Genomic DNA, 17,202 nt, shown 5'->3' on the forward strand with positions numbered 1-17,202 from the left:
GACTATTCTTTGGCTGCAAAGCCTTTTCCTCAATGAACGTTTAACATGCTCTCAATAAAGAAGGTGCTATTTCTAAAGCACTTTGCCCCCCCCCCCCCAAGGCGTTCGCCCTGCCCCCATGCAACCCCCAAGCAGGCAGGGAACAGGGTGTTCTGGGAATGGGGACCCAGTAGCCACAGGCGCAGCACCCAAAGGAGGGACCAGGCCCAGAGCGGTCGGGGCCACGTGGGAAAGGTCAGCTTTCCTTCTAGTTCTGGTTCCGGGAACATCCCAGCGCACAACTAACTGATACAGAGGAAATGATCTGAAGTGTCTGTGTGACGTGTGTGCACGCTTGTCTCTGTACTGTTCGTGATGTAGCCTTAAATTAACCATTTGTGAGCTTCCTCCCAGCTCTCTGACTGGGCAGTGCTGCCTGGGGGAGGGAAGCATGAACCCCGGATGGATGGCAAATGTGCCCACAGGGAAGAACGGGTGAGGGACAGCTGGGCACACCTAGGAGAGAAGGGGGACCACATCCAGTGTCGGAATCTCTTCAAAGACCTGGGGCCTCGTCAAAGGCCAGGATGGGAGACTGAGAAGGGCTTACGACTGTACAGATGGACGGATGGCTGGGGGGCAGTGACCAAGGAGGGCATGTGGAGGTGGCTGGACTGTATAGATGGATGCCCTGCACACGTGAACGTGAACCCCCCTGCTGGGCGGCATGTACCTCCCTGCCCCACCCTGCCCCAAACACCCTGTCCGGCAGTCAGTTAACGCTGAAATGGGGTTGGGGGCGTTCACACCGTGTAAGTTTTGACCGACTTGTAGAGGGGCGGCAGCAGCCCATGGTTCTCGCGGACGACTTCCAGGTATTCAGAGGGCGTCTCCAGCAAGAAGGGCCCGCAGCACATCTGGCAGCAGCACCGGACCCCAGTGGGTGGCTCCGGGTTCTTGTCAGACATGGGGGAAAAGTCAAAATCAGCCACCTATGGTGAACAAAACCCCACGGGTCAATCACCCGCCCACCCGCCAGGAGCCCCATCAGGTGGCCCCGTGAGCTCAGGTGCCTGTCTAGGTGGCCTTACGAGCTCAGCTGCCTGGTGGCGGTGTGCCCAGGAACACCCTTCTGGTGCCACACAGAGTTTCTCTGTGCCTTTGGCTTTTTGGCTCTCTGGGTCTCCACCTCTTTCTACTGCCCTCTTCCATACCTGCTCATGGGCATGGCTGCCAGGCAAAGGGCAAGCAGAGATGGCGGTGAGTCACATTGGAAGCAGCTAAGCCATCCATCAGGCTCTATGCATGGATGCCTCTTGGGGACATCACCCCCAGCCCCAGGGCCTGGCCCTGACACCCTGGGCCCCATGCCTTCTGCACAGATCCTCTCCCGTCCGGGCCCTGGAGCCCAGCCCCCCGCCCGCCGAGTACCCACCTCCACCAGGTCCTTGTGATGAGCGGCATTCCGCAGGGTCATGTACATGATGAAGGCCAGCATCATGGTGATGAGCGTGGCACATGGGAAGGCAAAGACAGCCGGCTGGATGCCTGGGAGGGAAAGAGAGGGCAGTGGGGAGCTTGGCTCGTTGGTGCTGGACACTGGCTCTCGGGAGGAGACGGCACGGGGGAGAGAGCAGTCAAAGCCCACTGGGGCTTATCTCCTCGTTGACGTGCATCCCAACCAGGCCACCCCAATGGGCAAGCCCAGAATGTCATGAAAACCCAGTTGGGGTGTAGCGGGGGAGGGGGGTTGAATGTCTTGCTTGACAGTCACTTTCACCAGGTGCAGCTCCGTTCCCCACCCCGAGTGTGGGCTGGAGTTAGAGTGACTTGCTCCTCACAAGCAGCATAGGATGGACGGATGATGTTTGACTTCCGAGTCTAGGCCAGGGAAGACCGCGTGGCTTCCTCCTTGCTCTCTTGGGTGACGTGTGGGGGAAGGGAAGCCAAGCTGTGAGGACACCCAAGCAACCCTGGGACTTCTGCTGCAGCTTTGCCTTCTGGAAGCTCTGGGCTCACCTACTGATCCTGTTGCCAGGGAACCACATGGCAGAGCAAGCCAAGCCCAGAGTCTGGATCAGGGGGTCCTGGGTTCGAATCCTGGCCTGGGTAATGTCAATAATACTGACCCGTGAGGCTTCCATGGGGATACGACCAAGGAGGCAGGTGATCAGCAAGTGCGGGGACCTTCTCACACCTCCCTCATCCTCCTCCTGGTAAAGACACCACCGTATGCCATGAGGACATTCCCACCAAGAAAAGGTGGCATCGATTACCTGTAGTGCTGTCTTCTCCACAGAATGCAGGGGCATCCTGGGCACTTGGTGCCCAAGAGGTGCTGGGGGAGGCAGGGCACAAGGCCTCCAGTGATGCCCACAGGTCACAGGGTCTATCTGACCCACAAGGTCAGCCAGGGCCCAGAGTGGAGTGTGGCATCTGTTTAAGGGTTCAGAGGGACTGGGGAAACCAGAGGGGATGGTGATGGCATCTGGTGTCCTTACAGGGCCAACTTTGGGGACAAGTGCAGTTGGCCGGCAGGGTGTCTCTTTTGTTCCGTACAGGGTGCGACCTGGCTGGGCATTGAAAGACCATCCCTTAGGGCTCCAGGATGCTATTTCTCCTCGACATAAGAAAGCTGTTTTCTGGGGTAAGAAGAGGCTGCCCTGATGCCACCATCCACCAGTCCTGTGGCTATAAGCGGGTGGCTGGACCTCACGCTGGTTTGTGGAAAGGTCTTCTGCGGGGTTGGGTGGGTCCCCTTATGAATAAGAAGGACTGTACTGCATACTTTTCTTTTGTGGCCGTGCCTACAGCATGCAGAAGTTCCCGGGCCAGGGATCGAACCCACACTAGAGAAATGACCCGAGCCACATCAGTGACAATGCTAGGTCCTTAATCCACTGAGTCACTAGGGAACTCCCGTTTTGCATACTTTCCGAGCTGCTCACATTCCCTGGGAGACTCATGATATAACCTGGTGAGTCCAGCACAGTCACAGCTGGAGATGCTTACTTTCGCGGTAGCAATAGTGCCAAGGTGACGGGGTGGGGGTGATGGCGACGAAGGAGGGAGGGTGTGTGCTGGGGACAAGCATGGCCATGGTGACATGTGGGAGGGGCACTGACAGTGATGGTGGGGACTACAGGAGAGTTGAAGTTGGGATGCCACCGAGACAGCACGGTATGGATGGCGCTGGACCAAGTGGTTGGCGCAGGAGCAGGTGGCAGGGGCGCTAACGGCAGTGCTGATGGTGGACAATGACAGCATGGTCCCTGGCTCTCGAAGATGCTGGGAGAGCTGTCTGTAGCATGTGGTGACGGTGGCAGTGGTGCTGGGCAAGTTGGCGAGCAGCGGCTGAGTGGCTGTTGTTACTGCTGGTGGTATTGGAACTGAGGGTGCTGGTGTGGGGGGCGGGGCTAGGGCAGGTGTTGGTGGCAGCGCTATGAGCAATCAGTCAGAGGTGTCAGTCGGGGCCCAGCGCGTAACTGATGATGCTAGTGCTGCTGGGACGGGTTGTTCATTGGTGGACTTGGCTGAGGGCAGCGCCTGGGTGGCGATGCCCGGGCCACCCGGCTGTGCTGCCTTTTTTGTGGGGTCAGGGGCGAGGGGTCACTTACTGGAGGGCCACACCTGGATCCTGTGGTACTGGTGTGTCTTGCTGATGACATTCTCGGCCCGGATGCTGAAGCAGTAGTCCCCAGGGTCCCTGAAGGTGTGGGTCAGGTTGTACGCCGTGCTGTCCACTGACACCGGCTGGCATTCCCCTTCCTCCAGCGGGAGGCACTCGGGCTTGAGACGCCAGCACACGCTCAGCGGGGGGCTGCAGGACAAGGGGGCCTTGTTTCAGCATCAGCTCAGCGAGGAGAGTGCGCACAGACCACGTTCAAGGAAGGCCAGGTGGTCAGGAACTTCTATGTTGTGTCCAGGACAGAACGCCCGGCCACCCTGGCCTCCTGGGAACACGGTCATACATGGGAGAGAACCTGGGACCGCGAGGGGATGCCAGGCCGGTCAGGGACATGGACAGAGGGCTGAACAAGGCAGAATGAATGAGCCAGTGATGCATGCAGCGTGTTGGGGAAGCACAGGGACAGGCGAGCACGTTCTTAGTGAGGAAGTCAGGGAAGGCTTCCTGGAGGAGGTGGCATTCGAGGAGGGTCTGAAAGGTTCAGTAGGATTTTGATAGGTTTAAAGGAGGCAAGGGCATTCCAGGTTATCTGCCTGCCACAGCGCAGGCTCAGAATCTGGAAAATGCAGCTCCATCTGAGGATTTTCGAGTGAGCATTCCTGACTCACACAACCCCAGGTCTGAGAAAAACACACTCACGCCACTTGACCCGTCAGCCCCTGGGCTTGTCTTCCTCCCTCCTTGGCCGCCTTGCCCCCTCCTGGTCTAGCCGGCCTCCTTCTGAGGGCCCCTTTGTTGGGGAGCTGGGTGGGGTTGGTCTTTCCCACCAAAGTCTTTGGAGGGCTGGGCCCTGACCACTCTTTTCTGCAGCTCCATCCAGCCCAGTGCCCCCAGAGAGGGGCTCCCTTATGGGGAGAATGCGCCCCGCATCTCGGCGTCTCATCACCTCTTGGCCTAATGGCATCTTGGCAGGAGCCAGGCCCGGGCTCCCTCCCCTGGGCCCTGAGGATGCAGCCAGGACCGTGACCACCCCATGGTCAACGGGGGCACCATCCCTGGGCGAGCTCCCCACCGTGGGGCCCCTCAGGGAGGGAGACAACTCAGGAGCCTCTGAGGGGGCTGTGGGCAGGACCAGGGGCCACGCCCCGCATGCTCGGGGCTTCACTCACCTCCCCAGGAAGTTCAAGGTCACTATCATCTTTTGGAAGGTCTGAATTAGGGTCGGCCCCAAGACCTGGATGCCTCGAAGGGTTTCTGAAAGGCAGAGGAGACCTCGCTAGACCTGGTGGCTGACCAGAGCTGTCGCTGGGCTCCTGGGGCCCTGGGGCTGTGTGACAACCATGCTGTCCTCTTCCTGGCCCTCCCCAAAGGGCAGGTCACAGGTCACACCCAGGGCACGTCCAAGTCCTGCCTCCCCCTCAGCAGCAGGTGCAGGAGCTTCTCAGAGACAGGGAGCTGGAGGAAGCAGGCGGGGCCCTGATAAGCAGGACCTGGGGCTGGCTTAGGACAACCACCACCTGCCCCCACCATGGGTGCTGCGCAGAGGAGGGAGAGGCAGCTACCCCATCAGCACGCACCGCGGCACAACTGAGACACATACTGCAGGTGCCCCTGTGCCCCCACTCGCCAAGGTAACCAGGGAACAAGCAGGGATGGAAGGTACCAACTCACAGCGCAGTGGCTGGGCACAGGCTCAGACTCTGAGCGCAGGCAGGCCTGGCTTCAAATCCTGGCTCTGCCACTCCATGGCCACCTGACCTCCTCCATGGCCTTCAGTGCCCTCTGAGAAGTGGGGTAATGACAGACCACTCAGAGGGCTGCCAGGGCAACAGACATGAGGCTGTGCATCTGAGCTCAGCCTAGTCCCCAATGGGAGCTACTCTGATCTGCATGTGACCCAACCCTGGGAGGAGTGGTACCCGGGGTTCTCCAGTGGGCTGAGCCAAGCCTCAGAGACGCACCCTGCAGCTTCAGCGAGGCAGAGAAGTCACCCGTCTTCTGCATAGTGCCCTTCCCAGCGTCTGGCATCGCCTGCTCCCACTGCGCCACCACCTTGACCTTCATGGTGAAGGTCCCAATGATGGAATAGTTATAATAGACTGTGGCATCGTTGGTCACCAGCAGGGTGCTGTAAGGCGACAGGGAGGAGATGACAGAAGTGACACACATGACCTCTCCGAGTGGCTGACCGTGACTTGTCCAGGGTGGCTGCATAGTGACACCTTCAGCTACCAATGCCTTGTGAGCAAAAATGTCATCCTGGCAGCAGTCCCCAGAGCCAGCCAGGGTACGAGGTCAGCTGTGCCTGAGTAGAGTGGCGGCTGATCATCATTGTACTTATAAGTTACAGGTGGGAGATCTCCTGGCAACAGGCACCTGTCCCCTGTCAGGAAGTGACCTGCCTCCCAGCCAGGAATCTGGGAAAGGCCATGTCTGGCAGGGATGATCTGGGGAGGAGAGAAAGCAGGAACTCTGGAGTTAAGACAGACTGGGCTTTAAATCTTAGCTCCAGACTTCCTATCTACAGAACTCTACACCTTACTTTTCTCGTCTGTAAAACAGAAAGAATCACACCTCCATCACAGGTTTTGAGATGACATATTAAGTATCTGACATCATGGAGTTCCCGTCGTGGCTCAGTGGTTAACGAATCCGACTAGGAACCATGAGGTTGCGGGTTCGGTCCCTGGCCTTGCTCAGTGGGTTAACGATCCGGCGTTGCCGTGAGCTGTGGTGTAGGTTACAGACGCGGCTCGGATCTCGCGTTGTTGTGGCTCTGGCGTAGGCCGGTGGCTACAGCTCCGATTCAATCCCTAGCCTGGGAACCTCCATATGCTGCAGGAGCAGCCCAAGAAATAGCAACAACAACAACAATAACAACAACAACAAAAGACCAAAAAAAAAAAAATTATCTGACATCATGCTTTTCCCCACCAATTACCCGAATCACTTCAAAAGGATGTTTCTTAAAGAAAATATTTTTGTTGGCTTGCTGATGCTCTTTACATATGAAGTTTGTCAAACCTTCACCTATTATATACCTTCCAAATATTTTTCCCCAGTTTAACCTTTATTTTTTAATTTTTCTTTCATACTCAAATCTGATGATGCCAAATTTAGCATTTTTTCCCTTCATAGTGTGTCCCTTTTATTTTTACTCTTAGAAATGCCTTTCCCACTGCCAAACTATCCAATTGCAAGTCATCATCTATATCACAATCTATTCCTGGTTCGTTATGTTTACTATTTCAAATCTATCTGGAATTGCTTTTGTTCAGGATTAGATCGTTTTTCTTCCAAATAGTTAACCAGCTACCCTGGTACCATTTATTAAATAATCTATCACTACTCAATGGTGAGAAATACCACTGTTATCATATACTACATATGGATATAAACTTAGGTTTGTTTCTGCCTTTTCTATTCCATTCCATTCAGCTGTCCTTTCTTGCTGCAAATTACATGCAGCTTTCAAAATATATTGATGTATGCATTTCCAATCCCTCTTCCCACCACCGCTCATCATTCTGCTTTTCCATCAATCTTTTCCTTACAATATTGAGAAATTCTCTCTTTATTTTTGAGACCTGTTAAGATGCTCAGTATAATTTGTGCTTTTAATCACATAAATCCTACAATTTTAGGCTAAATTTATTCTCTCCGTTTTTACGTTTTATAAGTATTTCCTGCTGTTGGAAAAAGCTAAGAATCTTTGTTTTGTAACCAGCCATATTATTCAAACCTCATTTTAGTTCTGAGATTTTTCAATTGAGTTTCTTGTATCTTCCAGGGAAGCAGTATTGTCACATGGGTAGGACTTTTGTCTCCTCTTTTATACCATTTATATTTCATTTCTTTTTCTTGTTCTAGTTCACTGGCTAGTCAAAAGTGTTCAGTTACAATAGCAAGAGTGAAAAAAGTCTTTAACGTGAAATTAATTAATTAGGAGCATTAATTGGAAATGCTAATAGGGGAGGAGACTGTCCCCTGGTTTGAGACAGATGTTCTTTACGTGACAAAACCATTCACAGAGTGTGGTTGTTAAAGGAAATATTACACATTTTCTGGTTGACTTGCTGATGCTCTTTATACAGTAATGGTTATATATGTAAGTTTTTTTATACACATATGTGTGTGTGTATATACATTACGTGTATATGTGTGCATATATGTGTAAAAATATAATTTGTCCATAAAATTTGGATGAACTATAGAATCTCTGCCCCATTCCAAAAATTATTCCTATTGGAATTTTTGCTGGATTTGCCTTAAACTTACAGAATAACTGGGGGGAAATGGACATCTTTATGATATTAAAACTCACCCTCCTGGACATGGTGTATAGACCCACTTACTGAAATCTTTGCTACGTCTTAGGAGCTCTGTGGTTTTCTTCACACGGGGTCTTGCCTGCTTCTGCATGTGCTTGACTGACTCCCACCTCCCAACCTGCCTGCCCCAGCTGGCTTGTCTGGAGAGGAGGAGAAAGGAAAAATGGGTTCTAGCATGTGCGTGTAATGGCACGTGCCATCAGCTGGCTGGGTCCCTCCAGACCTACCTTGACCTGCCTTACAGGGCCGTTTGGGGCACTGATGACCCCCTCTATTAGGCTGCAGGCACCTTCCAGGCAAGTCCTGTGACTGGCTCGCGCTGGTCCCCGTGTACCCCGAGCTTAGCACAGAGCAGGTGCACAAGGCATGTCTGGAGTCAGAGAGTGAGCAGGTGACAATGGGAGGGCAGAGAGCACTCTGCAGGGGACGACGGAGCCGAGACTGTGGGGCATCAAGGGGGTAAGGACGTACCCGTCTCCAAAGTCCCATCTGTAGAGAAACGAGGCCGTCTTGAAGAAGTTGCTGGGGTCATGGAGGAGGAAGGCAACTCTGAGGACCGTCTTGGTGAGGTAGGAGCTGGGCCAGGGCAGGGAGGTGTTCTGAGTGACAACGAGGCTCCCCACCAGGAACTCTGGGAGAGAGATTAAGGATGAGGTCACCGAGGTGGAGGGAGCGGGGAGCTATGCGCCAGCCTCTCCCACCCCCCTCACCCCCCCACCCCAACCTCCTGGCTCTCACAGCCGAGGGGTGGCAAGAGGGGACCCTGCAGGTCACCGAACACAGAGGCACACGCCCCACTCCAAGGCACTGCCCCTCCTGTACGGACACCGGTGAAGGCTCACAGCACGTGTCACGTGTGCAGTTCCACTGCTGCACCCCGTTCACCACGACCCGGAACTTTCTGGCACAAGTGATGCCCAGGACCAGACGGAAACGCACAGGTTTTGGAAACAAGTGTGGGGACATATGTCCAAGTATTAGATGAGTCTAGAAAAAATGAGCAGTTGTACCGACCGCATGTCCACACCCAGTGTGCTGGGCTAGGTGAGAAACACCGTTCTGTGTCTCCTCCTTGAAAAAAAATGTAAGAGCTGATTTTTTTTTTTCCATCACAAAAGCAGAAAGTGAGACATGTTTAATAAAGCGCATTTGGAAACTGCTGAAAAGTGGCATGAAAGGAAAATGCCTACCATACAAACCCAGCCACTGTTGACGTTCTGAAGAAATGCAAAGTATCCATATATATGTGTTTAAGCTATAAATATATTACACACCTGTTGACCAAACTGGTTATCAAATTTTGACAGTTGGTCAATTTGGTTATCGAATTTTGTATTTTGATTTTTTATTTTTTTTTTATTTTACAAGCTTGAGTATTCCCCCAGGCTATACCAAACTCTCTGTAAAGGTCATTATTATTCCTTAAACAAATTATATCAGTATACTTAACCTGTCCCTCTATGGTCGCATACTTAGCTTGTTTGTATTTTCTTCGGTTACTGTAAAAACTGCAAAGAACATCTTTGTGCATAAGCCATTACCCGAATGGAGGTTTGTTTCCCAAAGATAAGTTCTTTAATAGATTGAAAACTTCAAGAAAGCAGGGACTTCTTGGAAGGAGGGAGGGGTGGGAGGGAGGAAAGAAGTGGGGGGGAGAGAAAGAGAGAGAGAGAGAGAGGGAATAGGCCAAAGAGTAAGATAATTTATAATCACTAACACACATTGATCAGCTGCTCTCCAAAAGGCTGTATTAATTTGTACCCAGAGTAGCAATATATACTTTAAGTGTCCATTTCAGCACAGCCCTGCCAGCACTAGGTATTACCATTTTTTGGTACTTTGTTAGCTCGACTGATGGCAGTAAAGGGACCATGGGTCTAATCTGCATGTATGTGATTATTATCCAGGCCAGATGGTTTCTCTGTACCGAGAGTCTGAGGGCAGACCAGTAAGCAGGAGAGGTCCTCACCTGTGATGGGGAGAACGAGGAAGCTCCTGGCCATAGGCCGGCACATCCTGCAGTCGGCCGCTGTGACCCACACGGAGACCGGGAAGTCCCCGGCCACGTTGCCCACGACGCGGATGGTGGAGCTGAAGGGCTCGTCCGTCTTCCCCGTGAGCATCAGCGGGGTGTGGATCCAGTGGAAGTGGTAGAAGTGGGTGCTGGTGGGCAGGACCAGGCTACCGTTGTCATCAGCCACCAGGCTGGCCGTGATGGTCACCTCTGCCCCCGTGGTGGCAGGGCCATCGGTGGTGAGTTGAAGCTCATACAGGCCTAGGAGCCCAGAAAAAGAGGCTGTGTTTCAGGAGGGAGCATCAGGAGGGTTTCAGCCCTCCGGGGCTGGCTTCTTCTTTTTTTTTTTTTTTTGTCTTTTTGTCTTTTTGTTGTTGTTGCTATTTCTTGGGCCACTCCCAGGGCATATGGAGGTTCCCAGGCTAGGGGTCGAATTGGAGCCGTAGCCACCGGCCTACGCCAGAGCCACAGCAACGCGGGATCCGAGCCGCGTCTGCAACCTACACCACAGCTCACGGCAATGCCGGATCCTTAACCCACTGAGCAAGGGCAGGGACTGAACCCGCAACCTCATGGTTCCTAGTCGGATTCATTAACCACTGCGCCACGACGGGAACTCCTGGGGCTGGCTTCTTTATTCTCTTTTACAGGTGGAGATACTGAGGCCCAGACAGGCCAAGTGACACGACCAAGGCTCATCTGATTAGTTCACTGTCAGATTGGGATTCAAACCCAGACTGGACTAACTCCAAACACATACCCCATCCAGTGTCCCCATTTTATATTTTCTTTTCATGCCAGCCAAGCTGGGCCTTACAGAGAGAGAGAGAGAGAGAGAGAGAGAGAGAGAGAGAGAGAGAGAGGGAGAGTGTGTGTGTGTGTGTGTGTCAAGCGCCTGACCTGGCTAGACGTCCTAGCTATGATTCCCAAGGCATGTCACAGGAGGAGCCACTGCTGCTAAGAAATGCCCCTCCCATCACCTGCTCTTTTGGATAAATCTTCCCACGTCAAACAAACTTCCAGTTTGAAGCACAAAGCTGAGCCTGGACCCCGTTAGGGTTCTCACGCCTTGCCAATGGCAGGACAGGCCCTGGGAGGAAGGGCCACTCTGATGCAAGCAGAGCCCCCTTCTCTCTGGGCATCAGCTCCTAAATCTCTAAAGTGAGAGGGTTGAAATCTGCACCTGCCCAAGGTGGTAGCCACTAACCGTCTGGGGCTCTCGAAGCTTCATTTTAAATGAAACAAACTGAAAACCCACTTTCTGGGTTGCACGAGCCAAATTTCAAGAGCCAAGTGTGACTGTGGGTCACTGCAGTGGATGGTGTGGATACAGCTCTTCATTATCACAGAAAGTTCCATCAGACTCCAGAGCTCTGGGGGACCTCCAGGATTCCTCCAGGGCCAAGGCTGGAGCTTTGGGATTCCAGCTGGGTCGACTCCTTGGGGAACTTGAACTGAAATATTGGAGGTGCAGCTCTTACAGGGACCCTGGGAATTAGTCTTAGGGGTTGCAGACAGAGAACAGGGCCTGGAGCACATGGAATGAAGGCCAAGTAAGAGGGCTTTGGAGTTCCTGCTGTGGCTCAGTGGGTTAAGGACCCGACATTGTCTCTCTAAGGATGCAGGTTCCATCCCTGGCCTTGCCCAGTGGGTTAAGGACCCGGCATTGCGGCATGCTGCAGTACAAGTTGCAGAGGCAGCTTGGATCCTGCCTTGCCGTGGCTGTGGTGTAGGCTGGCAGCTGCAGCTCCAATTTGACTCCTGGCCCAGGAACTTTTATATGCCGCAGATGCAGCTATAAAGAAAAAAAAATCAAACTTGAAAAAAGAAAAAAAAGGAGCTTATTTTAAATACCACTTCCCTCCTGACCAACACGCTGAAGGTAAGACTACTTGTAACCTGAAAATAGAGAAAGGTATAACATTTAAAATTTTTTAAAAAAATTAATCAGTAAGGCATTCCTGTCGTGGCTCAGTGGAAATGGATCTGACTAGGATCTGTAAGGACACAGGTTCGATCCCTGGCCTTGCTCAGTGGGTTAAGGATCCGGCGTTGCCATGAGCTGTGGTGTAGGTCGCAGACGCTGCTTGGATCCCGCCTTGCTGTAGCTGTGGTGTAGGCCGGCAGCTACAGCTCCGATCAGACCCCTAGCCTGGGAACTTCCATATGCCAAGAGTGCGGCCCTAAAAAGACAAAATAAATATATAAAAATAAAGATAATCAGGGAGTTCCCATTGTGGTTCTGTGGTTAATGAATCCGACTAGGAACCATGAGGTTGCAAGTTCGATCCCTGGCCTTGCTCAGTGGGTTAACGATCTGGCGTTGCCGTGAGCTGTGGTGTAGGTCGCAGACACGGCTCAGATCCCGCATTGCTGTGGCTCTGGCGTAGGTTGGCAGCTGCAGCTCCGATTCAACCCCTAGCCTGGGAACCTCCATATGCCATGGGAGCGGCCCTAGAAAAGGCAAAAAGACAAAAAAATAAAAAATAGATAATCAGTAACAACCACTGTTACCATATTTGGACATTTCCTTCTTTTTTTTTTTTATGATGCTTTTACTCTGAGAGTATGTATTCCATGGTTGCTCTTGTTTTTTCAGTTCTGTATCAGGCATTTTCCAAAGCCATTATTCTTCAACTGCTTTAGACAGATGCAGGTGTTATCATACTAATAAGGTAAGATTTTAAAAATTAGGTTTATTTCCATCACGAAAGTAATACATGAGCATGAGAAACATGAGAAGTGTCCTATGACCCTGTCTCCCAAAGACAATAGCCGCTGTCATGGTGCTGTCCTCGTGGCTCTTTTTCATGCACAGAAGTTTTTTGTTTTTTGTTTCTCAGGTTTTTTTTTTGGTTTTTTTTTTTTTGGTCTTTTCTTAGGGTCGCACTTGTGGCATATGGAGGTTCCCGGGCTAGGGCTCCAATTGGAGCTGTAGCCGCCAGCCGACACCACAGCCATAGCAACGCAGGATCAGAACTGCGTTTGGAACCTACACCACAGCACACAGCAACGCCGGATCCTTAACCCACTGTCCAGGCTGGGGATCGAACCTGCCATCTCATGGCTCCTAGTCCGATTCATTAACCACTGAGCCACAACTGGAACTCCCGGAATGACTTTCTTTCCACCTGACAACACATCAAAAGCGTACGTGCAGTCGCACTAGGGTGAATGTCAATATTTGCAGGATAATCCCTTGAGCAGGTCTATTCGAATTTCTAGAGGCCTTCCCTCTTGTCAACAGCACTACCACATGTCTTGGTAACTACTTTCCTGGGACTTGTCATTTTCCTCTTCCAGTGAGATCTCTGAAGGGCTCGAGGAGTGAGACTGTCCAGCCTGCAGCAGTGACGCCTCGGCAGAAGGGAGAAGGGGGTCACAAGCTCCCCTCTGCTCATTTCACTTCCTGGCCACACACCCACCCCACCAGCCTCCTAAGTGCTCCCGGGTCCTAGACCTAGTTTCTACTGAGTAACACAGTAGCTACCAACCACTGTGCAGCTAAGATTAACTGTAAGTTAATTACAGAAATGTAATTACCACTAAAAACCCAGTTCTCTCCATGGCACTGGACACATTTTAAACACTCGATTGTATGTGGCCAGCAGCTCCCCTCCGGGAAAGCACAGCTGAAGAACCTTTGCTCCGCCCCCAATGTTCTGTTGGGTAGTGGTACTCTGGACTCTCTGGGTTTCTCCTCTCCCAAACCCGCCATTCTCTTTACCCATCACTCCATGTCGGGATCAGAGGACCCAGAGATCCCAAGAATCAAACCTACCACCTACCACCTCTGCCACCTACCTCCGTATCTCCATTGCAACTACCATTGCTTATGGCCCGCTTTCAGCCCCATCTGGATGGATTCCTGCTACATCCCATCGCTGACTGTTGGCCTCTCAGCCGACCCTACACTCAGCCACCCCAAGGAGCATCCTGCACAATTAATCCATCCTCAGCCGGCCTCGGAGTGGCTGGAGACCAGATTCACATCTTGGCACATCCATGCTGTAGCCTTAACCCTTTAACCCTTGCAGTCCCCCTCCCCCAAGATGCTCTGTCCTTCCTGGCCTCAGGGCCTTTGCACATGCGGTCCCTATGGCCTGTCTTCATCTATTTGCCTGTGGATATAACCTCTTCCAGGAAGCCCTCCCGGAACCTCTCGCCGCCTCAGTGCTTTCCTGACAGCCTGAGCACACAGTTATCACAACTCTGGGGTCACCTCCAGCTCCCCCCAGCCTAACCAAGTGCTTGGCTCACAGCAGGTGTTCAACACTATGCTGGGGAGTGGCACCTGGAGGAAGGAGGGCACCGCGCAGCTGGCACCGTCCTAGGAACCTCTTCACCCATGTCTGCAGACTGAGCCCCTTCCTTGGGCCCCACCTCTCAGCTGCTGGGAGGGCCCAGAAGTACAGGACCTGCCCCCTGCCCTTGAGGTGCTCTCGAGAGACGGGCTGGACTCAGCACAACTGGGAGGTGAGTGTCTGCCCGCCCCCACCGGGGACCCTGGCTCCAGCCTTTTTTCTCCCCCACAGCACACATTCCCTGTTCTGAATTCCTTTCCTTGGGGCCATATTTTGGATGTTTAAGTCACTGGGGCTGGCGTTGCAAAAGGAACCCGCAGTGTCTTAATCCCAAGGAGAGAATTCCAGACACACCAGTTTCTCCAAGAAAACACAATGAGTACTTGACATTGAGGGACCTGAGTGCCCAGAGGCCCCCAGGGGATAATGCTACTACCTAAGGCCACTGAGCAAATCTGCATGGCCGTGGGTTGTCCCTCCAGCTGGGAAGCAGCCGTTGGCCAGGCTGCTGCCTTGGAATGAAAGGCTACCTCCTCCTTTCTCCCTGTCACTCCTGCCTACGCAGCCTCCGCCCCACACCCCCAGGAGAGGAGTGTGGGCCAGAGCGAGGCTGGCAGGTGGCAGGGACATTCGGCTGCATGCTAATGGCCATCCAGCATCTGCAGCAAGACAGGCGCATGTCAACACCTCCCAGATCTGTTGCCAGGGGAATGGAAGCAGAAGGGCAGCCGGCTCAGCCGGCAGGAGGGATGGGGTGGGGGTGGGGAAGAGCTGTGCCAATGGCAGAGTGTTGCTGCAGACACTGGCCAGATCCTGGGAGCCCATTTCCCCCGACCTGTGTGCACGCTGGAGGCTCCAAGGGCACTTTCCTCAGGCTTGTTTTTGAAAAAGCAGGTATCCTGTAACCCCTGGGTGATGCTGCCCCTGGTCCTTGGGGCCTCAGAAGTGTCCAGAACATCCAGGCTGAAATGGACCAGGAAGGCTCTGCCACCTGTGGCTGAAGGAACCAAGCCCAGGTCTGGGTTACCTACCCACCTGAATCCACCTTTTCAAGTTTGGGAGTCAGGGTGGCTCCCAAGTACTCCATGGCCTTGGAGTACTGAAGAGCCAGGCAGGAGCTTAGGAGCACCACAGGTGCCCCACTGACCCAGAGCTGAAAGGGCCAAAGCAAGAAGCGAAGTCGCAACAGCCACAAGCTTGACCTGTGGAAGAACACCCACCAGTAAGCCCCCTGGGCATTCCACCTGGAGCACGCACATTTTTCCCTGAACACAGCCCATAGGGCCCTGAACATTCTAGAAAAGGGCTACATTAGCCTTTTCACACTGCACTTGCAGACAGCCCCAAACATTTCCCACGGTACGTCTGAAGTCTGGACAACATAACCTGGAATTGATGGGTGGTCCAGGACTCCAACTTCTGACTTCAACCCCTAGTGCAAGAAGCATGCGGTGGGGGCTGACCCAGACCCTGGAAGGCTAGAAAGGGCTTCAGAAGCTCCCTCTTTCTCCTGTGGGTTTTCCCCAAAGCCATGCCCAGCTATTCTGACTGTATCATGGGGTGCAGTAGGCCAAGCTGGGAACCACACATGACTTCCAAAGAATTCATTCCCTCCCTCCTTTTTTTTCTTTTCTTTGCTTTCTTTCTTTCTTTTTTCTTTTGTGGTGATTTAGGCCACATTGCTCATTTCTGAACACATGTCAACCTAACTGAACACATGTAAACCTAACTGACAAGAGACCCCATTTCTATGAATTCCCAGGGGGCAGCAGGTGGTCCTGACCAAACACAATTCCCAGGAAATTCTCTTAATTCAACTCTAAGATGCAGGTTTTTAAGTTTTATTTCACAAGTTTATATTAGTTCTCTTCCTCTCTCCACCATTCTTTTAAGGGGGGGGGGGAGTGGAAACGATAAATGCTGGATAATAATTTTTTTGACACCCAATATTTGACACCCACCCGGCAGGTGCTGACGTCCCAGCTTCTTTTCCCCAATAACTTTCCAATCTGGGTTTTTTGTTTGTTTGTTTTTTGTTTTTTGTAGCCAAAATGGGGCAGAAAAGTGAATGCTGGCCTTCAGGCGGTGAGGAGGTGGGGGGTGTTAGAAGTACCATCCGGGGGACCCGGGGTGCGACCCACTGGAACCAGCCCGGGATCCATTTTGGAAATCGATCCCAGAGAGGAAATGGCAGACTGGGCTCCTGGGCTCTAAAATCGCATCCTTGCCCAAGCCAACACAAAGCAGGGTGGAAAGCCTCTCCGGATAAGGCGACATTTTAAAGCAAGGACGCTGCTCCGAGGGCAACCTGGCCTTGCTCCCTGGGGGCTGTGGCGTGACCACGGACCCCGCGCGTTCCCTACCTCCCCGCAGCGTCCTACCCCCCCCCCCCGCCCCCGCGGCTTCGAGGTTCCCAGGCAGCGGGATGGATGCTCCCGGTCATGGCGCGGTTCCCAGAACAGGGTCGATCTGGAGGTGGCAGCAGAAACGAGGGGCGCGGGGAGCCCCCTCAAGCGCCAGGTGACTTCAGAGGGAAGGGGTGAAGGGACAGGTGAGAGGGCTGCGCGGCGTTAGGCTGGCCGTGCTCCCCTCCGCAGCGCGCGGCAGGGGCCTGCAGGGAGGAGGAAGGTGCGCGCGGGGCGCGGGGGCGCACGGCGTCGCCTCCGCAGCCCCGGCTCTCGGCCCCGAGGGCCCGGGCGCGCTGCGGCTCTGGGAGGGCTGGCAGCCGGCCGGAGCAGCGCCTTACCTGCGGCCACCCTAGCCGGGGACAAGGGCAGGAGGCAGGCCAGCCAGAGGATGCGGTAGAGCCGCGGCCAGAGGGCCGGGGCCATGGCAGCGCTGGGAGCGGCTGGAGCGCGGAGCAGACGCGGCTCGACTCGGCTGCGGTGGCGGCCGCTCCTGGGGCGCGCGGCTCCGGGTGAGCGGGGAGGTGCGGGCGCGACGCTG

General features: G+C 53.5%; 1 protein-coding gene across 1 annotated transcript; it reads right to left on the reverse strand.

Moving 5' to 3' along the window:
• Window positions 1-121: 121 nt before the first annotated feature.
• TMEM130 (transmembrane protein 130) lies at window positions 122-17,136 on the reverse strand. Its single transcript, XM_047779114.1, has 8 exons — window positions 17,003-17,136; window positions 9,908-10,213; window positions 8,410-8,569; window positions 5,569-5,735; window positions 4,777-4,861; window positions 3,597-3,799; window positions 1,415-1,527; window positions 122-935 (listed from the first exon to the last, which is right to left on the reverse strand). The coding sequence occupies exons 1-8, from the start codon at window positions 17,085-17,087 to the stop codon at window positions 783-785; spliced, it is 1,272 nt and encodes a 423-aa protein (XP_047635070.1). The 5' UTR covers window positions 17,088-17,136; the 3' UTR covers window positions 122-782.
• Between the last annotated feature and the right edge of the window lie 66 nt (window positions 17,137-17,202).

This window comes from Phacochoerus africanus, chromosome 5 (genome assembly GCF_016906955.1).
Source record: "Phacochoerus africanus isolate WHEZ1 chromosome 5, ROS_Pafr_v1, whole genome shotgun sequence".
Classification (NCBI taxonomy): domain Eukaryota; kingdom Metazoa; phylum Chordata; class Mammalia; order Artiodactyla; family Suidae; genus Phacochoerus; species Phacochoerus africanus.